Source organism: Oreochromis niloticus, linkage group LG6 (assembly GCF_001858045.2).
Source record: "Oreochromis niloticus isolate F11D_XX linkage group LG6, O_niloticus_UMD_NMBU, whole genome shotgun sequence".
Classification (NCBI taxonomy): Eukaryota; Metazoa; Chordata; class Actinopteri; order Cichliformes; family Cichlidae; genus Oreochromis; species Oreochromis niloticus.
The window spans coordinates 29425861-29446793 of record NC_031971.2 but is presented as its reverse complement, the minus strand read 5'-3'; the positions used below and the strand labels follow the sequence as shown (position 1 = coordinate 29446793).

Below are 20933 nucleotides of genomic sequence, written 5' to 3'. Positions count from 1 at the left end.
CGGTAATTTTGCATCTGGTATACATTATCCTTGATTAATTGTTCAAAGTATTAATCCAAATAACATCAACTCTAGGATTTCTGGTATCATTTTATTAATTCGTGTTTTGATTTTATTTTCAGCTGACAGCCTACACTGGCCTTTCTATATATGTACTACTATAAAAATTGTATGAATGCTCACTATTAAACACAACCAGACATTTAAGGAAAAGTAGTGTTTATTAGCAGTTAGATTTTATGCTACAGCACAACAGCACAATAGCTGTGTAGTGTAGGTCAAGTAACTGTATGGCCACCTCCAACTCGAGATGTTATAGAGGTTGTGACAATATACAAAGGTTTGTTTATCCCTGCATTTACACATTTATATTTTTTTTAATTTGCCTTCACAGCAGATGCTTTCATTCTGAGTCAGGGAAAGAGATGGCATGAACTCATGTTTGAATTCTTGTGCCAAGTCTGAGTAAAAACTATGTATTTGTGAAAACAATACACACATCAAACCCACAGAATACAGTTTAACTTATTTATGGCACTCTCAGCTGGTGACATAACAGGTAGTGAGATTATCTAGGTTAGTCAGATGGCAGTGCTGAAAAACGAAGTGAAAGCAACATCGTTTTCCTTCTGCTTTATAACAAGTCTCCATTAAAGGTCTTCATCATTCATTGGATTCCAGTTTATATTTTTTTAAAGAACCAGAATCAAATCTGTTATTAACAATCTTCTTCTGGTGGCAGTTTGATCTCTGGTGGCAGCTCTGACAATGCCTGTTGCCTCTGTGTTTGAGATGCCAAAATCCAAGCCTGCAGCACTGTGTCTGCTGGGGGAGATGATGAGGAGCGGTGGTGCTTTCTTAGCATGATCAGGGGAGGGTTCCTTAGTAATGTGTAAAGCAAAGCCCAACGCCTCCTGGCCCGACTGTTCACAGGGGGTTCTGAACAAACAGAAAGTGATAATGAAACAGAAGTCTGAGAAAGATTAGATGACAGAAAGCTCAAAGCAGTACGAAGGTGTCTATAAATGGAAGAGACACACAGACACACCACTGACCTGACACATTATTGTCGAATGTGGAGTAAGCAGATGAATTGTGTCTCTGCAGCGTACTTGACACCAGCATCTGACAGAAAGATACCATGACTGGGTTGTTGTGATAATGGTCAGCAAAGATCATCCCAATCCATGTAGTGTAGCCTGGATAAAAGGGGAAATACAATTATCAATATTCAGAGATACAAATTCACACACCATCAGACAGGGTGTTGCAGTAACATAAGAACAAATGAGCACAAAGCTGTCCTTTTACATGTTTTTTACATGGGTTTTTTTGTGAAATAACATCTTTTTTTGTTGTTTTTTTACTAGCAGTAATCAATATTTGACTGCTACCAATATTTGCCTTGAGACAAAGTAACTTGTAATTCTCATTGAAATGCTGCCATCTCGTGGATGCATCTGAATGTGGAAGGCAAACGGTCTTCTGGACATCAAATAATATGAATGATAAAATTATTTCTTATTATTACTGCAGTATATTGAAAATACCAAAGAGTTTAGGTTTGGCTGTGATCTTTTCTTAACTATATGTTTTTAGTTGAATCTAAGCTTACCAGCATCCATGTTCTCATACCCCCTCTGCATAATAGTTCGGTCTATGCGAGACACCAACCATGTTCCCACCACAATGCTTAAAAGAAGCCTCAGTATGCAGGTGGTCATCCCCATAACCACGTTGTAGAAAAAGAAGAAGTAGTTGAAGCAGTGAAATGCCTTCCTAAAAAGGGGGAAATTGTGATTTCAAGTTAATGTGCTTTGAGTTCAATCCTTTTGTCTAATTACTATTTGAAAAATAATTGTTAAGTAACATTAGTATTGGATCTATTAACTATTAACTATAATTCTTTATGACTCTGGTGGTCATCTGGTTGCTTGTGAATATGCAAATCTCCTTGAAAAAGTGCCAATAGTGCTTTCATACTACTTTAAATATTTTGTATCTGCTATCTAATGAGCCACTTACTGAGTATGTGAGGTTTAGGAGAGATTTTTGGATTTTTAAAATGTGAGTTAGTGAAATGACATCAGCATTTTGGCATTTTTCTACCATGGCTAATTGCTGCCAAATGAAAGATCTGAGTGTTGGTGTGACTCAAACACACACTTTTTATGAGATACACCTACCTGTTGTTGAGGGCCAGAGGTTTCTCTTTGTCTGTGGCATCTATTTTGTTCTGAAGGAAGAAGATCTGAACCAAAATTATTTGCAGAATCACCAGGCTAATCACAATGCATATGGTCAGACTAAGAGAGACACGGACAAAAAAGTAACGGTTAGTCAGAGTGCACATTAATTTATATATGCAATCATAGCAACACAGTTATAGAAAAAAAAACAACAGCCTTACAATATAGTTCCCAGTGTGGAGAGCATGCTAAGCACTTTCCCATTCATTATAGGAAGAACCACCACGTAAGCAATCAGCAAAGCGAATAGGAAGTGGACAAAATGGACAATCAGGTAGCCTAAAAAAGAGCAGAAATAATTAACAACTGTAAAAATATTTTCATTATAATAGCTGCCTGTATAATAAGTCAGACCACTTTTCTGTGATTAATTTCATCTATTGGCATAGATTACATCTACATAGATTTGCATTTTGATGGAACCTCCTGTATGAAAATGATTCTTTAGATTTGGTTCTAAAGTCTAATACAGGATGTCCTATTTAGATCAGGCCAGTTGTCCTTGTTTTGAAAGTTTACGGTAAGAAAAGCTTACCCCACAGTGTGAAAGCGATTTGCCAGCCTGAGTATCTTGCAATGGAAGCCTGGTAAAATTCATGGCACAAACTTTTTTGTGTACTTTGTTAAGAATGCAATAATTAAAAATCACTTCAGCTCTACAGTAAGTGTGTTTGCATCCAAGTGTTTTGCTTACCACACTCGTAGCAGATCTAGGCTTATGAAACTTCTCAGGAAGAAAGAATTTCTGTCCTTTCCAGAGCCTCCTTAAGTGTTTTCTAAAGCAACAGTAAGCTCATTAAATTACAGGCAAATTCAGAACTGTTTGTGTGCTTGCTGGTAGTAGAAATGGTGATCTTGCTGTAAACTAAATATAGCTAACAGTCATTACACCCGTTTCTTAAAATTCTTACCTGTAACACACCAAAACATGGAATGTGTAGGCAACAGAGTTAAGACTGGCAAAGATGGTGGTGGCTAGCCAGGACTCTTAAATAAACAAAGAAACATAAATGCAGACATGCATAACTTTATATTACTGTATATTACTTTGTATTCTTATAAATGGCAATGAGCATTGTGTTCCTAATATTTAACAAAAATATTACTCAATTTTCTAATACAGGTTTATTTGGTAATTCCTACTGGCAATATTAACTCTCGAAACAGCAGGAAATAAAATGTGTCTGATATCCACTTTACACATAATATGTGATATTAATCACAGGGTTCATAAATGCTCCCCCTTTAAAAGTCTGAAGGAACAACTTACTCCTGGCCACGACGATAAATTCTTCCAGCTGTGGTACCATGTATCCCAGGGATTCTGTCTCATTACATGCGGTAACCACATCTTTCAGTGTATTTTTCCAAGTTTCAATTTTGTCAAAAGTAGAACTACTGACACTGTAGTCTGCTAGTGTCATCTAAAGGAATGGAAAAGACAAATGAATATAGGAGTCCCCACAGAAGAAGCATAAATCATTTAAATAACACCAAACAAAAGGAATCAACTAGACAATTCAGGAAAATCATAAAATATGCTTTTCCGTACTGTATATAGGCCTATTAGGGATATTACGACAGTGCCAATGATTCTGCTGGGAAACTTGAAGTAGGGGTCCCACTCATAAACTCTCCTCTGGAACCAGGTAAGTGGCATACTGCAACACAAAGATGGATTAAACGTTTCAGTTTGTCCTGCTCTTAGGTTCAATAGCAGCTGCAGCATGTTTTTAACAGCACTGAAAATTCTCTACAGAACTGTGACACGTGTGATTTTCAATTAGCTGGATTGTTAACTCTCACATTTTTGATACTAAAACCTTTTGAAATGGCTTGAACACACCAGACTGGACTTTAAATCAGTCTGAAGCTCGGTTTCTATAAAATGCAATCATTAAAACCTAACATGTTCAGTCAGATTTTATATTAGAATGAAACTAGGATACCTTGAAGATTTGTAAAAATAGATAAAAGTTCAGGAAATCTATTGAATAGTATGTTTTTGAAAGTGCATACCCCTGTAATGAAAAACAAACAAACGCTTTCTCTTTGGCTCTTGACAGAGGCAGTTGCATTGTCTCCTCTCCAATATGTTTCCCTGCTTGACTTCTCATGTCTTTGTCTAGTCTAACTCTAACTCTAACCCTCTGAGAGTCTCTCAGTCTTATTCGCTAAAACCTAAAGAATTATGAATTTGATCAACTGGTCCCTTAACGAAATTGACACCCCATTGAGAAGCCTGGGCTCGGGAGAACCCGATTGTCCTGCAGAAGTTTGCTGATGGATACTCGATGGTCGGTTGTGTTGTGTGCCTGGTGACACTCTCGATGGGGGAGATTGAACGGTACCTATTCGGAACCATGATAACAGAGTTCTGGCTGATCGGACTTGGCTTATCGAAGAACAAAGGAAGAGCTTACAGCTGTTCAAAACCCCACAAGGCTGGCTGACATGACTGATGATGGGCAAGCCATGAGTACTCAGACTGTGTTTATTGAACACAATATGGATAAGAGCTTGGAGAAGCTCACGGCTCTTAAACTGGAATTGATAGACTTGGTGACCAGTAACGTCATTAGACCAACTGCGAAATTGGAAGGCAGTTGTTCGCACTAACCCAAACAACCATCTTCTTCACTCATGCGGCTCCAGAACAACAAATTCTTCTCCCTGATAACGGGAGCGTGTTTTGACTCTCGTCAAAACATCCTTCAAGGCCACCTGCATCGACTGAAGGACTGTTGACTTTCGCTTAACCGGGTGTAGGGACACTTTCTCTTAGTTAAACACGGGACACACACGCACACATACGCATGTACACTGACACAGACATACCCCCCCCTTCCCCACCTCCGATGCATGCCGTCTATGCTGTGAGATGTGATGATTCATGTGCTATGTGCTGAGGTGTTTTTTTCTGTTCTCAAACTGATCTCACTTTAGGAGCTCAGTATGGGTGTTCTCTTTTCTCCTCCATTGTTCTACCTCTCTGACCTGTCTTCCCCATGTGATGTCTGTGTAATGTATGTACAGTCGGAAGGGTAAGATGGCGCTGGTTGCCGGCAGCCTTAAACCAATTTCATTCGGGATCAATACAGAACTGCAAAGCCATATAAGGGGCATTAAATTTGAAAGCAGCCGTTGGTATGTGTGTACATGAGTGGGTGTATTTACCTATGTCTGGGCGTCTTTCGCAGCAGTCTCTTAACATGCTGAACCTGGTGTTGCTCAGTTAGCTCTGCAGAGTCCTGGCAACAGATTCAGGACATTCATACTCAGACAAAATTCACTATATTCATAAAAAATAGTAACTTTCTAATCTATTATGAAAAATCGACTTCAACCAAGGCAGCTACTATCTGGGGAGTATTCATTTTAATATCTTTGCATTTATTATGTAATAATTTTGTTTTCTTTGTTCTTTTTTTAAAAATGTAAGGATGTTTGTAGTGCAGGCTATTGTTGTTTGCCCTGCTGAAGCCCATTTCAATAGAGAATACCTGATATAATTTTTTATGTAATTTTTTATATATGTGTATATGGTACATATACAGCATTCATGTCATTGTTTAGTAAAATGTATATGTGTGTTGAAAATACAAACTACATTGGTAAGAATAATAGTTTGTGTGATGAGGTAATGAGACTTTTTGTCCATTTTTAGCCATTAAATCATTAAGTTCACTTTGAAGACCTTGGTGAATGTAAGTCAAATTTTAATGTAATGTTAACACATCCCCTCTCTACGTCCTTACAAAGTTTTATCAGAATCCATTCAAAACATTTTTAGCAAATTTGTGTTTACAGACAGAATGAGGCGCATGCACACACAAATTTGCTACCAACAACATACTATTCTTGATGGCAGTAATAACGTTATGTTGTACAAGTATTTAGTAGGAATCATCACAATCCATGTATTGGTATTTCTGACCTCTTGTTCCATGTGCAGGCGTATTCGAATAGCTTTGACCAGGATGTAAATAAATCGCCCGAAGAGGAAGATGAGGGAGAGCATACGGGGCCACTGGGAAATCACCTTCTGGTATTTACCCAGTATCTTTAAAACCATAAATACAGACAATTATAAATGTGTTCCTCAAAGCTTAATACACTAGGCAACTTCATAGCTAAATGTTCAGCAGAGTTGAATGTTTTTAATTAACATGGGTCAAATATTGTGAAAGCTTGATGGACGGTACATTGCTGGGTTTCTTACCTTACCACTGGGACAAGTGACTGTTTCCCAGGCTGTAATTCCTATCCTACAACACAAAAACACAAATGTGTAATACGGTTGTTAATAAAATGAAATCATCCATACATCAACCAGTTAATCCATCAATTTAATCTCCAACTTCTTTATTATATTTTGTGTTTTTAGTTCCTTTTTTAATTTAACCATTAGTTTATTTTTGTTTTCGTTTTTGAGAAGCTTTAAATAATGTTGTAAAAAATGCATACATAGACTGTGTCTGAATAAGATAAGATAAGATGACCTTTATTAGTCCCACAGGTGGGAAATTTGTTTTGTTACAGCAAAGTGCAAATATTTTGAATATTTACCAAAATAGAGAGTAGAGTATTCCCAGCACTGCCCCTGTCATTCTGAATGGCGTGGACAGACAGGCAAAGAAAGGGAAATACACCAAGCCCACTTCTAAAGCTCCAATCAGGTACACAAAAGCTGAGGATAACAGTCAGAACAGTGTATCTGTCAAGATAATTCTTGGAAACTCTACAGTAAAAAAGTAAGAGGATAACAATGTACCTCTGGCCCAGGTTGGAACAGTGATTGGGACGTAGCTTTCAGAGAACAGGAGCAAGACGCTGCTTGATACGGCCCCAAAGGCAAAGCCATAAGACCAACGATTACTGAGGCTGCCTACAGTATCCAAAGGCCTGAGGCACAATGATTAATAGAAAAACAACCATAAGTACAGAAAAAGCCATAGTGATGCTGTAGTCATACATTACAGAGACAAGTAAATGATTCTTAAGGGGTGTCAGTGAAACTTAGTAGGAGATATCCCAAAAAGTTGATTCTGGTCATCTGGACGTAGCGTTTTCAGTAGGACAACGGTTTTGTCACCCATCCAAGTGACTTCTTCGGTCTCAGCTGACTGCAGGTTTCCCCAACGTTATAAACAGTGGTTCTGCATAATGACTGAAACTAGCACCACTGACGAACAACGGGCTGACGAATAATTGTTCCCATTGTTCATCAGTGGTGCTGGTTTCAGTCATGGGAGTGAGAGTGACGAAAACTTTCTCCCACTGAAAACGTTACGCCCAGAAGAACAAAATCAGCTTTCTGAGAATTGATTACCTGGATGATTGCATAATTAATTAATTTTTACACTAATACATTAGTTTAAAACCACAAACTTATGACTGATATTTACGTCTCGTTTTATTGTATAATAAAAGATAAGACACTGACTTGAGGACCCATCTTATGTTGCTACTCCTGTTGACTTACACAACTATAGCAAACCGTCGATCTAGGAATGGCAGTCTGTCATCAATGGCCAGCCTCTGGGCTCTTTTCTGAAGGAATGACAGCACCCCTGCAATCAACACCTGGATGAAAAGATATCACATCATAAATACTATAATAAATAGTAATGTCATGTTTGCATCATAACTGTGTGAACAAGGAAATAGGGTGAGCATATGGATCTCTTATAAAGGCTTTATTTGATCCTTATATATTACTGCACCAGTCAGTGCTCCTCACTTATTGTGGCAGCAGTTTTTTTGTATGTTGCTATGCTGTCACCCTGCATTCCCAGTAGCACTGTGCTAATGCTACTCGTAATCCTTGGTTACACAATACTATGCAAAAGTCACCCCAGACTTTCTTTTATTTTTTTAATGTTGTCTTCAGTAAAAGTGACTAAAGTTACCATTTAAAGTTAGAGTGCTAAGTTTTTTCTTATGTGCACACACAACACTTGTTCATTTCTTCAATTAGGTGACATTTTTTGGCTTGTTTTTCTGGCCACTGTTGGGTGGAATAGTAAATATAATACTTTTTTTTTTTGGGATAACGTAGTAATTTAACACATTACTTGTGTTATAAATGTTTTTCAATCCTCTACAAAAAAAGTTAGTAATAAAAAAAAACCCCACTATGGATAATAGACATCTTTTGAATAAAATAGGCCTGGCTGAAATTAAGTTGGGACACTACATACTTGAGTTGTTTAAATACAAACAAATTTCAACTATTAAAGGAGTTTCTAAAACTCTGCATTATTAATATGGTCTTAATATAGGCAGTGTTGTAGTTGATCCCTATTGGTGCTGGGGTAACAGTGTAGAGTGTCTTAGTCACCATGTCTAAGATGCAGTTTTAATGAAAGAATAGCTTACTGCTGGTATGAGTGAGAGATGCAAGATTAGGTCCACAGACACTCTTTGGTGACAATCCTCATCTGGGGAGACCCTGGAGAAACAACGATACTATGAACACAATGTAACATAATGCACTGTAACACATGACAAATTAAGGAACACCTAGTTTGTTCCCTTTTGTTCTGCTGAGTACAAATTAATTTGATAGACTAAAAAGACACCAATAGGACTGAGCCTTTTTAAACTAAAGTGCTGATCTGAGTGGAATAAGCCTTGCAAAACCTTACCAAAACTTTACTTACTAAATCAGATAGAGATAAAAGAGCATTTAATAAAAAGGGTTCATAGTGCACTGATAAAGTCAGTTCAAGTTCTGTCCCTGTGTCTTTGTTTCAGACTCCTAGAATCAGTTTGTAAACTCGAACGGCGACAACAATATACAGCTGATTATAGCAAAGTAAAGATCTGTATTGTAACACATTTAACATTTAGTGTTTAAAGTTTGTACTCACTCATGTTCCAGCAAGTTTCTTATCATCTTTCGATAAGTTGGTTCATTACTGTCCAGCAAGCTTTGTTTCTGCTGCACTGTAAAGATAAAGCAGGCTGTGGAGTGATCCCACTTCTCCTTTTCCTGGTTTTAGTCATGTGACTAATATGAAGTTGACCTTTGACCTCAGGAATCAACACTTTTATATCTCTGCTGTTTTACTGTTGTCTGTGTTTTTTTTCTTTTTCGTTTGCTCTCGCTCTTTGTCTGTCCAGTCCTTCCTCTTTCTGTCACCCTTTCTGCCCCACACATATACTATCGACCACTGTGTTACTCAGTGAAAGGAGTGCAAACAGTTTGCTCAGCCAGTTAGATAACCAAGTGTTCATTCACCTTGTGACTTCACTTTACAAAGGAATGTTACACTGATTCCTGTCTCTAAATAACAAATCTCTTCTTTCTTTTCTCCCCTATGTTCTATTCAGCATTGTCTTCAGGGAAACATTTGTTTAGTGCCTTTAGTTCTTCAATCTTTCATCTGTTTTGCCCTCATTATTGTCTGCTTTGGTGAAATGTGAATTTGGTGGATAACAAAAGAAAAATAACCCAAGCACACTGTTGAATGATATTTATTGATTGTGGTAAGTATTTAGAACAGTTGGAATCTAGTCATCATTTCACTTGATTCTGATTGGGCCCTTGACAGTGACATCACCAGGTGTGGAGGTCAGCAGCTCTGCTCTTTGACAATCATAATGTCCATCTTCGTTGATCTGATAAGAAAATAATAACGACATGACTGGGATGATTTCTGTCAGATGACTTTTAGTTTAACATATGATAAAGAGTGAAAATGAGGTCATGTTAACCACAGGTCATATTTCATCTGTGAACAGAGATAAAATTTGTCAGGAGTTACAGGGTCATGAACAAACAGAAAGAGGGAGAAACAGACACAGAGATCCTTTTTAAAAGAATGACATCATCCTAAAATAGCATTACTTTCCTGTAGCTAAACCTCTGTCTGTCATTTGAGGAAGATTCAAGCCTATATAAGCCAAGATAATGTTTTATTTTAAACTTTATCTGATAAAAAAAAACCCTCACATTACTGTAGCATGCACTTTATTTATTTTAATCAGACTCACAATATTTCCAATGTAAGGATTTTATCTTATCTTAATCCTATCTTTTATAGTTTTGTCAGTATTTTTGGCAATATTGAATAAGAGCATTGCTGCAAAATTACCTGTTCAAATGTAGAACTTTATAATTTCCCATGATATAACTATCCTTTCCTACAAATCACTAACATCTACATGCTTATTACTCGTAAAAATGAATCAAGACTGAACTGGAAAGCTTCATTATTTGAATCATGAAGCAATTATTTGTCTAATTTTTTATTTATTTTTTACAACCAAGTATTTTATCCTCCTTAATGCAGGCTTGGGTGATGATGAACTAATGTGTGAATACTGGGAGTGTAGAGCAGCTGTGTGTACTCACTGTCGCTGGGCACACAGCTGACACTCATTTGCGTAAGTGTTTCCATCGCTGCCACATACAGGAGAGAGGTTCAGAGGACACGCCACAATCTCTGCCGTGTCAGGACAAGTAGGCTGGCAGAAAGGTAAACATTTGTCATTTATATTCTATAATAGATCCAATAACACTAACAACATTTCAGCAACAAAGCTGTAGCTTCAATTAAAACAAATCCAATCCCTGAAAGTACTCAAATATACCTTCTGGTACAAGCACAGTAAAGGGAGAAGTTTCTATTTAAAAATATGTCACCTTTCTCATGATTCCAGACCTCTCTTCTGCACCTTAAAAAAAACAAAGAAAACTTTAAAAAATATATTAAAAATAGTTCATATAATAGTCAAGAAATAGAGAAAGGCCAAAAAATAATTTGGCCTTCAAAGAAGTAACTACAATGATTTAAACTGTGCACTAGAATGAGAAACTATGACTACTGTATTGTTAATATGTAAAATGTTCACTAAGTGTATGAGTGCATAGAATTTAATAACTAAAGTAAAACTGACACACCTGACATAACAGCCCCATATTGCAAAATGTGTACGCATATGTAACTAAGTATTCTATATTTCCTATTTATAATGAAGTCAACTTAATTATACTTTACAGAGATATTTTTTCTGTGACATTTGACTGTTTTTGGTGATCAGTGTTGATGTGCATAAACCCTTCAGCTCAGTGTTGTAAAACAATAAAACTTGATTATGTCAGTGTGACAAATGCTGTTGCTTCTACAACTGCAGCTGCTCCCCGAACTTTATTCTTAATCTAACACAAATGTAATTACATTTAAAAGCACCCCACATACAGAAGAATGATTGTTTGTTTAGAATAGAGGGCTTTTCTTTGTTACCTGCAGTCACACAGATGAGCAGAAGTCCCAGAAAAACAACTCTCCCGGTCATGATGTTGGTGGATGAATAACTCGGAGTGACAGGAACCCGTGAGTATGCTTCTCTTTTTAAAGGCAAATAAAATGTGTGTGTGGTGGGTGTGTATACGTGTGTGGGAACACAGCAGATGAAAATGGACACACAGACGCATGAAATCTCTAGAAACTTAGTCACCAGCACACATTAACCCACACACCCAAACATAAACTGATCTTTTGTTCATCCAGCAGCTACAAACTTCCATGTGACAAGCCCACCCTTTTTTTCTTTTTTTAATCTAGCACACAGGTACTGTCAAAGCAAAGTCAAAGTAATCACATCATGAGTCTTTTTTTTTTGAAAATGTATGAATTTATTAATGTAAAGAATAACTATACACAATGGGTAACAAACACAAACGGCCATAATACTTAAAAATGTAAACAAATAATAATATTGAGCATGAGAAGAGAAAAATCCCTACCTTAGTACTGTCTTGCTCTCTCGTTAACTTGCTACTATCTCTGCTTTTCACTATTTCACTCGTTTCTCTCGATCACATGTGAGCCTTTGTTCTCTATTTCAAGTTTCAAACAAATCCTTTTATGCAGTGGATTAACTTTGTTTTGTCTGTATTCCAGTGCAGAGATTTGTTTTTACATGTCTCCTTTGCCATGATTTCCACTTTAAAATAGTTGAAATAAAAGACTATACTAAACCTATAAAGTGCTCAAATTTAAAACAGGGGTTTGGTGGGATGGGGATCAGACCCTTGGTGTTGGTAACAGAGTCCGCCCCAGAGCAGTTATTAGATCCCCGAGATATTGGAAACCCCTTCCAAGATTCCGCATGAAACAGAGCACCTGTTATCACTTTAAACCCTGGATTGGACTTCTGAACTATAAAGCATTATAAGCAAAAATATTAATTGACATGGTCCTCGATTTTAGCCTGGCTTACTGACTAGCTCTTATAAACAAAATATCTCAACAGCTTGTCCTATATTAGAGCTACTGACAGCACAGATACCTTCAGTGTGGCAGTTTATGGACGTGGACAGAGTAGAATTTGGCAACATGACCAGAGAATAGAAAGAACTTGTGGTCTAAATAAGACTGAATGAGAGCACAAGTTTGTTTCACGCTGTTGACAATGAGAATAGGAGGATTTTGACTGAGCTGATGGATAAAAGCACAACACAAACTTTAAAAAACATTTGCCTCCTCCAGATTATGCTGGTTGGTTAAGGATACATATTCATCTTCATTTGGCACAGATACTGTTTGTTCACTCCACTGGTAACATCTTTTTTTTCGACTCGACGTCACAAAATTGCTACTGTACATAATATCCACATCGGCACTGGCTCAGGTCTGAAAAGCTTCCGTGGTACCCTCGCACTGATGTTTATAAAAGCATATCCTGGTCACACTCAGATCTGGCGGCATGCTTTGGTACACAGAAAAAAGGCCTGACAGTCCAGGTGTGTGGCCCATTGGAAAGCATGCACTATATATTTCCATTTGACTTTCAAAAATTCTTCAGTAATCCTTAGCCCTCCTTTGTCCGAACAGGACAGAGTGAGTAACAACAAGCCAGCATAGCAGACTGTACATCTTGTGCATTATAACACAAAACCACAAGATTTTTTTTTGTTGTTGCTGTTTTTTCACGATGAAGGACACACTTTAAAACAAAACAGTCAGGTTTCTCTATACACACAAAAAAATTGGGCTTTTTTTGTGCTTTGATACATGTTGGTATCTGTCTTATACATTCCTTGGCAGCCTACATACATTGTTGTTTTAATGGAGTGCTCAAATTTCTGTCTCCACCAGTTTAGGCACTATGCTGGACAATGTCAAGGACACCAAGCACGACAAACAAAAACAAAACAACTTGGTTAGCAGTTCTTAATTGTTATTCGAAGAAAAGTAACTCTGTCAAGGTTATGTTTGTCTAGAGGAATTAAATTACCTTTAAAAATGTAATTAGTAAAAATTACTATGCTGATGATTGCACATTTGTGACTGAAAGTGGATTGTAAAAGCTTTTTTTAACCATCATTTGCAATAGAAAAAAATCCCCAAAACTGCGCTTGGTAATGAAAAGAAATCTAGAAAGGTTTGACCCTGAATAAAAAAGCAGTCAGTCTGTTTCTAACCAGGTTAAAAAGGTTGAACAGATTTAACAGCTGGCAGTGACTGATCCAAATTTGTTTTTGTTTTCTTATATCGTCCTGATTTCTCCATACAGGCAAATATATAAACACCCTCACTGACCACAGCTAACTACTTTAGGAAAGGGGTTTAAAACTGAGAGATCTTCTGCCGTCCCCTGGGTCTTGCCCATTGAGTGGGTAGCTAGGCTACACATGCTTTCCAGTCTAATACAGCATTAAAATCCTGCTGTCACTTCAAGTGTTCTGAGTCTTTCCTTTCTTTCTGTCAATCTAGTGAAGGAGAAGCACCTGTCTCCTACCCTCACAGAAATATCTCGTCATCTTAAACATAATTATATATATATTTCTTGCATTGATTTGCATTGAGCTTTCATTGTTTCAGTGTCTGTCACGATACCTGCAGTCTCTGCCTTTTCAAGAGGCTGTGCATTGAAATGCAGGTCCACTGAGAAATGATGACAATTGAAAAAGACTAAAAAGTAGAAATAAAAAAAAATGAACGCAGTCTGTCTCCCCAGAGTTTAGTGGTCCATCTTTTCTCGGTCGTGAGAAGGGTGGGCGAAGCATTGCAACTCCCACAGATGGTATCTTGTGGAATCAGACACAGCTCTCCCTGGTCTTGTCTGTGAGAAAAGAGTTCAGCTGGGAAATGTCCACTACAACAGCGTCCCGCTTGCTCAGATGGACGTCTTTCAAGTGGTCCTCGTCACTTTGGTCCTTGGCAAAATTTACAAACACCTGGAAAAGGAGGGCGAAGAAGAGGAAAAACAAATGAGACTCTGCTTAAACTGAAGTTGGATGTTCATAATGATTGTTTGTAAGTTTGCTTACTTGGTCTAAAGTGGTCTGAGAAACAGAGTAGTCCTCTATGCTGAGAGCCTCTTTGTTCTTTGAGAGCAGGGAGAAGATTCGGGCGAGAGAGGTGAGGGATGAGGGAAGCTGGTACTGGAGCATGTTGCGGTGTTTCTCCTTCAACGTGCTCCCTGGTAGCTCCCTTTCTATGAAGTCCATTACTGGCCTAAGGTCTGGGTCTGGTCCCGCCACCCGTAGGATGATTGTGTAGCCATCACCAAATCTAACAAGTATATTAAACATATATACATTCAGTTTTTTTCCCTGCTATGGGGCTAAAGACCAGTCTTTCCTTCATATGAATCATTACTGCAGCTGACAGAAACACAGAATCAGGATTGCTGCCATATATAGTCATAAACATAAAATAATACCATTAACCTTGCTAAAAGTGTAAAAGGACTTTTTGTGAGCTACAGTGTTGCGAGAGGTGATTATTTTTGTGGTCTCACCTGTTTTTGAGGTGCTGCACGCTGCCCAGACAGCGGAACCTGCCGTTGACCATGATGGCCATCCTGGTACAAAGAGCCTCACACTCCTCCATACTGTTACAAGACACATAAAGAAAATATTCATAAGGGGGTAATTAGAAAAAAAGAAAGAAAGAAAAAGAAAGAATGTCCAGGTAAACAAACACATGGACTGGAAGGGCCCGTCTAACCTGTGAGAGGTCAGGACTACAGATCGCCCCTCTTTGATGATGCTCAGGATGGCGTTCCAGAGAGCACGGCGTGCCTTGGGGTCCATGCCTGTAGTTGGTTCATCCTGTCAACATGTAAGAGCAGGTACTCAGCTGCTGCTACACAATCATATTTACCACACAGTTCACTGGCTTGAGGAGCTTTAAAATTTACAATGCTTTATTATTATTATTGTTATTGTTATTTTCACTGACCAGAAACACAACAGGTGGTCCTCCTATTAGAGCTATAGCAGTAGACAGTTTCCTCATGTTTCCTCCACTGTAGCTGCCAGCTGCCTTGTCCACATACTTCATCAAACCCAGTTTACGAATGCCCCAGTCTGCCACCTAGTGGAGGGTTAGAGTTTCAAGTGTGTTAAACTGTCTTCTTATGCACACATCATGGCTGAAAGTGTTATCGTTAATGGTAAAGTGTCTAGTTGAAATACAAAATAGGAAAAAAAACGAAACAAACAACAACACTGCACAAGTAGAATTATAGGTGTAGTTTACGTGTAAAAGGCAAATATGTATCACGTGTGTATGCTTGTTGCTGACCTCACAGACTTCCTTCTCGGGCACTCCTCTCAGGATGGCATAAAACTCGAGATGCTCTCTGCCAGTCAGTAGGTCATTGATAGCATCAAACTGAGGACAGTAGCCCATGTTCTGATGGACTTCATCTATCTCTGTGGTTACACTGGAGTAAGACAAAATAGATTCAAGTGAGTTTTTTAAGTACTATGAAGACATTTATAAAGAAAACCTGAAATGTAAGACCTTTTCATGAATTAAGTAGTGTTGTAATCTACATAGTGACGTATAATATGACATCTTCTCTTGTCTCTCACCTCTTGCCAGCCAGGTAGGCCTCGCCACTTGTTACCACAGAATCTCCTGTAAGCATTTTGAAGGTGCTGGTTTTTCCTGCTCCATTCACCCCCAGCAAACCAAAACACTGAAGGAAAGAGGAAGAATATATTCTACTAAATATTTCATATTCAAAATACCATCTACTAATCCTTAACTGAAAAAGAAGATTACTCATCCTCATGCGTATAAAAGCTAAAAGATAGCAATACCTCTCCAGGAGGGATGCCAACACACAGCCGGTCCACTGCTGGCTTCTGTTTGCGCTTGTAAATCTTGGTGAGCTGTCTGAGCTCCAGGATGTCTGTCTGTCCTCCACCGCTGAGGATCCGCTGTCGCTCTCTCGCCACATCCTCGTCTTCCTCTCCGATGGGCTTCAGATGACTAGTGGATGACCTGGAAGTTTGGGAGGAAAGGAGTTAAGTCTGAGTGTTGTGATATGGAGAACAAAGCTTAATGCATTTAAAACAGAATAATCACATGTATGTAATAAGTTTCCCCCACCTGGCCTTGAAGCAGAAGCGATACTGAATGAGGACGGTTATACAGAAGAAGACAACACCCTCAATGGCCATTGCAAACAAGTTCTTTCCAACCATGTCCCAGGCCAGAGGAGAGCGGAACCGGTTTTCACCTGCAACAGGACATACATTTTAGGAAAAAACACTTCTTTTTCCTTATCTTGTCAAAAACTAATAAGGACACATTTATCGCTGTAGTTAACAACTGCCTGCTGTGCTTACCGAATCTCTCCAGAGCATCAGCCATTGCTTGATTCTTCACCATGTCAATAAGTCCTCTTCCCAAGCAGAAGTGAGGGAAGATGAGGAACACATTCTTCAGGATATCATTGATGCCACCGATCTCCTGAAGGTGGAGGAAGGCAGCATTTAGCCAAGAAAGGTTGACAATTCAATGTCAGTCATTCAAAAACCTGCAACTCTGTATATTTTTGAGTAATTCCTTATAAATTTACAGGCTACTAATAACTGCTTACATTGCTTCCAAACAGCTCGAGAACAAATGTGGACACGCTGCCGTTGATTCCTATCAGTATGTTGACGCTAGTAAGAACCACGTAGGCTGTGCTGGGTATTTTAAAGAAAAATGAAGCTGGGTACATCAGAGGGGTGATTGACCATCTGAAAACAGACACAAACAGAATTTTATATGGAAACAGTTTAAAGATAAACAAAAACAGAAAGAGCCAAAGAAATTGTGTTTGTGCCTAATTTACCCATAGAGTAGCAGCAGCAGAGCCAGCACAGGCAGATTGGTGGATGAGACGTAGGCGTCTTGTTGGAAACATACAAAGATGATGATCACCAGTGTGGCAGGAACGATGTAGTTACACTGCAAATGGGATAAAAAAAATATTAAATTTCAATGAGCTAGATTTTCTATCAGGATTGTGGTCTGAAATTTTCACGTCTTTTTTACACTTGAGCCAAATGAACCTTAAGTTTAGAAAAACTAAAATGACTTACCATATCCCAGACAAAGTTAGCCAGCCAGTAGAGAAAGGGTTGTACTCCACTAATGAACTGCATGTGTTTGGCCTTGTTCACTCTCTCTTGGATGAGAAAGACCACAAAACTGGCGGGCACAAAGGACATGGCGAAGATGACGCAAATGGACACGAGCACGTCCACCGATGTTGTCATCCTGGGAAAGAAATAACAAAAGACACAACGGGAGTAAGGAGAGGCCAAAGAGATAGTTAAACCTTTGAATTCAGCACTGTAGTCACTGTAATACTCACAATGCGACTTGTGAGAGCTGCTCCTTGGTGAGGTTGAGTGGATGATTGTAGGCAGTGATGCCAAACTTTGTGGGGTCTTTTCCAGCTGGCAGACTCACCCGTAGAATGGCGTTGTTCATCACATTGAGGAAGGAACCAATGCTGTGCCAGCCTTTGTTGTTAAACCAAATCTGCATTAAGAGAGGCAAATGTGAGAGTTTCACTTGACGTAACATTAGAGACTAATAAAAGGAGCTTAGACATAAAACAGCAGCTTGGAGATCAGCTAAGTGTTACAAGTCTGTAAGAATAAAGAAGGTTTTTTTTTAATACCATAAAGGTCTACAGCACTCATTTATTTTACCCCCTCTTGAGCACTTATTATCTTTCCACAGTCAAAGTAGCACTTAAAAATACACTTAGGTTCTAATGTTATAGTGCATTTGCGGTTATTTTGGACACCAAATAGTGCCAGACACCATTTGCATTTAAAATGTGAAAGTACAAGTACAAGAAAAACACGCAGTATTTGGTACTCTGTAAGAAAGAAAACATGGGGCAATACATGTATCACCAATCTGAAGGGGAATCTATGTAATGTTCGTTATCTATGACATACTCAACATAAATAGTACGTAGGTTGAGTACTACACATTTTGTGTGCAAGCTGGAGGTTTAACAATGGCACTGTTGAAGGAATTGATCAAGGAGGCTTAACTGTAATGTCCAGAGCCACGTGCTGTTGTATAACTGCTGTCTCGTGTGTGCATGTTTGCGTGCTAACCTTGACGTTATTCTTGGTGTCCAATCCTTGGATGAAACTGGAAAGACTGTGAAAGAAACGATCTGCTGCAGCTCCCTGGAGAATGGGCGAGGCAGCAAACAGAAGAAGTGAGCCAAGTCTTTTTTAGCACATGCGTAAACTGACACTGTTTACACTTGTAATGAGATCTCATGTTTATCATCAGTACAGCTGTAATTATAACAGCACAGACAGACCCCCTGTAAGAGTCTTATCCCGACAAAATCAAAGCAGGCCATTATGGAACGGTTTATGGATTATGTAGTACATAATGTAATAAAATCTCTTACTCTTTCAAGATGGAAACGTCTCCTCAGCTGAGCAATTGCACGATCAGTTTCATCTGTATGGGCCAGAAACTGTGAACTCCTTGCACCTAATGAGAATCCGCCATATCTGCAATAGATTACAGTCATTTTAATACTTTGAAAGGACACAGCTGAGAAGCACTCAGTCTGTATTATTGATTTGTGAAGGAACTAAAGATGCATCATGTCTGATACTGTACCTGAACTCGTTGACCCAGATCTTGTTCTTCAGGCTGTAAGAAAGGAAAAGAAATTACCGAGTGCTTGATAGTTGCTTGAATGAGAACAATTTACATTAAAAAAAATCAAGGTAAATAATAATAACATGTCAGAGGAGTGTTACCTCTTGCCAATGATCTGAGCATAGGTCTTAACCAGATAGTCTGAAACGTTTCTGCCAGTCAAATTCTGCAGAGTGTCTGTCTCACTGATCTTCATCTGATAACAGAAACAGACAAATCAGTTATTTCGTGTTTATTATTCATCTAGTTGGTTGCTCACACTTATTATATGACTTTTGTTTTAACTGGTTTTAGATTTTATTTGCCATCTCAATTTCAATTATTTATTTATACAGAGCCAAATCACAACAACAGTCGCCTCAAGGTCATTTATGTTATAAATTACAGACCCTAGAATAATACAAAGAAAACAGAGAAAATATAATCATATGACCCCCTATGAGCAAGAGCTTTGGTGACAATGAGAAGGAAAGATCTCTAACCTGTGGTGGTGGAAGCCCCCCAGCTCCAGATGGACACTCGGGCAACATCCTCTTGCGCCCTTCGCAGCTGCACTCACACAATGGAGACGGATTCTGCATGGTCCAATTTCCTTTGTCAAACATGTCCTTCACACTTTGAGAGACTTGAGGGACCGACCACTCATCTTGAACTGCAGTGCAGGGAATGTCCCTGGGGCATAAAGGGGGCGCTCATATTAAAATCTCCAATTTTTCCATATGCATTGAGCATTCTTCCTGAAATTCTGACTGATTCTTACACGATCTATAATATAGATCTAGATATTTTTCCTAAATGTAAGTTAACTCACGGTATCGGCTCTCCTTCCATGCAGCGTGTTCCAAAGCCGGGTTCTGCTGTCAGAGCTCCAAGCAGATTGTTGGTATGAGGGTCTTCAGGCATGTCATTACTGCAAAGGCACAAACAAAACCCATTCCTTTTAATAACACCTGACATTTTAAACTGTCTCTAAAAGTAGGAGAAATAGATTTTAAAAGAACATCATCACAAAATTCTAGTTAGCATTTACAGCTTTGGTAAGAACACTTAAGGATAGGCAGCGTTAAAACATCAGCACAGTTACGTAATGTTTTACATCTTTAATGGGCTGAGGAAAATGGGCTTTTTTGCAAAACAATGGATTAAAGTTCTTTGCAGACAGATTTTATCTTACCTGATGAAGGTAAACTGTTCTCCATACATGCCAGGATCCAGAGCCAGGCTGGGGTACTTTCCAAATGGAGGAACGATCAGGCTGAACACCAAAGCAATACACACAAACACTGCCGGAAGCACAATCTGAAAGATAACAGCACTGATGTTAAAAGAGAAAAATACAGCTATTATTTTATAGTTAGGAAGAGCCTCATGATTGATGCAAGGCATAAACATTCCTATAATGGCTAACACTGTGTGTAGAGCCCATATATGTGGGTTTAATGCCAGTATACCTGGGCAAAGAAGCCCTTCCTAGAGCGTCGAGCATAGAGGAATCGTTTCCACAGTAGTGCTACAAACTGCTGTCTCTTCAGACTCCAGCCTTTCACTTGGTATGACCCCTTGCCATCTGTTCCACTAAGCCAGTCGGTCTCACGGGATTCTGGACAGAGACAACATGATACCCATCAGCAAAACTGCAGTGTGACAACATGGAAACATAACTTGTGACACATGGATAGTAATAACTTAATGTCTGCAAATTTGTAATTTTGTTTATATGTATATATCTGGT

The 20933-nt window shown here is 38.6% G+C and overlaps 3 protein-coding genes across 5 annotated transcripts in view; all 3 read right to left on the bottom strand.

The window, feature by feature from the left end:
* Positions 1–202: 202 nt before the first annotated feature.
* stra6l (STRA6-like) lies at positions 203–9410 on the bottom strand. The gene is made up of 18 exons (XM_005454756.4): positions 9125–9410; positions 8631–8703; positions 7735–7835; positions 7024–7154; positions 6819–6939; positions 6472–6517; positions 6187–6312; positions 5427–5500; positions 3802–3910; positions 3520–3673; positions 3161–3236; positions 2944–3025; positions 2785–2833; positions 2411–2528; positions 2187–2306; positions 1616–1779; positions 1056–1199; positions 203–939 (listed from the first exon to the last, which is right to left on the bottom strand). The coding sequence occupies exons 1-18, from the start codon at positions 9148–9150 to the stop codon at positions 719–721; spliced, it is 1935 nt and encodes a 644-aa protein (XP_005454813.1). The 5' UTR covers positions 9151–9410; the 3' UTR covers positions 203–718.
* A 305-nt stretch (positions 9411–9715) lies between these two features.
* On the bottom strand, positions 9716–11655 carry spink4 (serine peptidase inhibitor, Kazal type 4). Its single transcript, XM_005454755.4, has 4 exons — positions 11504–11655; positions 10903–10934; positions 10612–10724; positions 9716–9875 (listed from the first exon to the last, which is right to left on the bottom strand). The coding sequence occupies exons 1-4, from the start codon at positions 11553–11555 to the stop codon at positions 9830–9832; spliced, it is 243 nt and encodes an 80-aa protein (XP_005454812.1). The 5' UTR covers positions 11556–11655; the 3' UTR covers positions 9716–9829.
* A 468-nt stretch (positions 11656–12123) lies between these two features.
* LOC100694252 (ATP-binding cassette sub-family A member 1) overlaps positions 12124–20933 on the bottom strand; it is a 35316-nt gene continuing 26506 nt past the window's right edge. For 2 of the 3 annotated variants that reach the window (XM_003449944.5, XM_005454754.4), the window contains exons 28-49: positions 20653–20801; positions 20376–20500; positions 20013–20111; positions 19684–19873; positions 19303–19397; positions 19160–19192; positions 18942–19047; positions 18634–18708; positions 17871–18040; positions 17596–17773; positions 17346–17461; positions 17106–17250; positions 16852–16975; positions 16613–16742; positions 16321–16504; positions 16090–16196; positions 15797–15938; positions 15452–15586; positions 15218–15321; positions 15009–15101; positions 14536–14779; positions 12124–14442 (exon numbers count right to left, since the gene is read on the bottom strand). In XM_003449944.5, coding sequence (XP_003449992.1) covers positions 14302–14442; positions 14536–14779; positions 15009–15101; positions 15218–15321; positions 15452–15586; positions 15797–15938; positions 16090–16196; positions 16321–16504; positions 16613–16742; positions 16852–16975; positions 17106–17250; positions 17346–17461; positions 17596–17773; positions 17871–18040; positions 18634–18708; positions 18942–19047; positions 19160–19192; positions 19303–19397; positions 19684–19873; positions 20013–20111; positions 20376–20500; positions 20653–20801 — 2885 coding nt within the window. In that variant the 3' untranslated portion in view covers positions 12124–14301. The remainder of the gene's footprint in view (positions 14443–14535; positions 14780–15008; positions 15102–15217; positions 15322–15451; positions 15587–15796; positions 15939–16089; positions 16197–16320; positions 16505–16612; positions 16743–16851; positions 16976–17105; positions 17251–17345; positions 17462–17595; positions 17774–17870; positions 18041–18633; positions 18709–18941; positions 19048–19159; positions 19193–19302; positions 19398–19683; positions 19874–20012; positions 20112–20375; positions 20501–20652; positions 20802–20933) is intronic. The other variant, XM_019359717.2, reaches the window with a different exon arrangement.

What these genes read in the sequence shown, in the direction of transcription:
- spink4 (XM_005454755.4), bottom strand. Translation starts at nt 11,555, where the DNA reads ATGACCGGGAGAGTTGTTTTTCTGGGACTTCTGCTCATCTGTGTGACT. An exon ending in GGTCTGGAATCATGAGAAAG is followed by an intron (nt 10,725 to 10,902) that starts GTGACATATTTT and finishes CCTTTCTGCCAG; the next exon opens with CCTACTTGTCCTGACACGGC. An exon ending in CAGCTGTGTGCCCAGCGACA is followed by an intron (nt 9,876 to 10,611) that starts GTGAGTACACAC and finishes TTTTCTTATCAG; the next exon opens with ATCAACGAAGATGGACATTA.
- stra6l (XM_005454756.4), bottom strand. Translation starts at nt 9,150, where the DNA reads ATGATAAGAAACTTGCTGGAACATGA. An exon ending in CGACGGTTTGCTATAGTTGT is followed by an intron (nt 7,155 to 7,734) that starts GTAAGTCAACAG and finishes ATTGTGCCTCAG; the next exon opens with GCCTTTGGATACTGTAGGCA. An exon ending in TCCACACTGGGAACTATATT is followed by an intron (nt 2,307 to 2,410) that starts GTAAGGCTGTTG and finishes TGTCTCTCTTAG; the next exon opens with TCTGACCATATGCATTGTGA.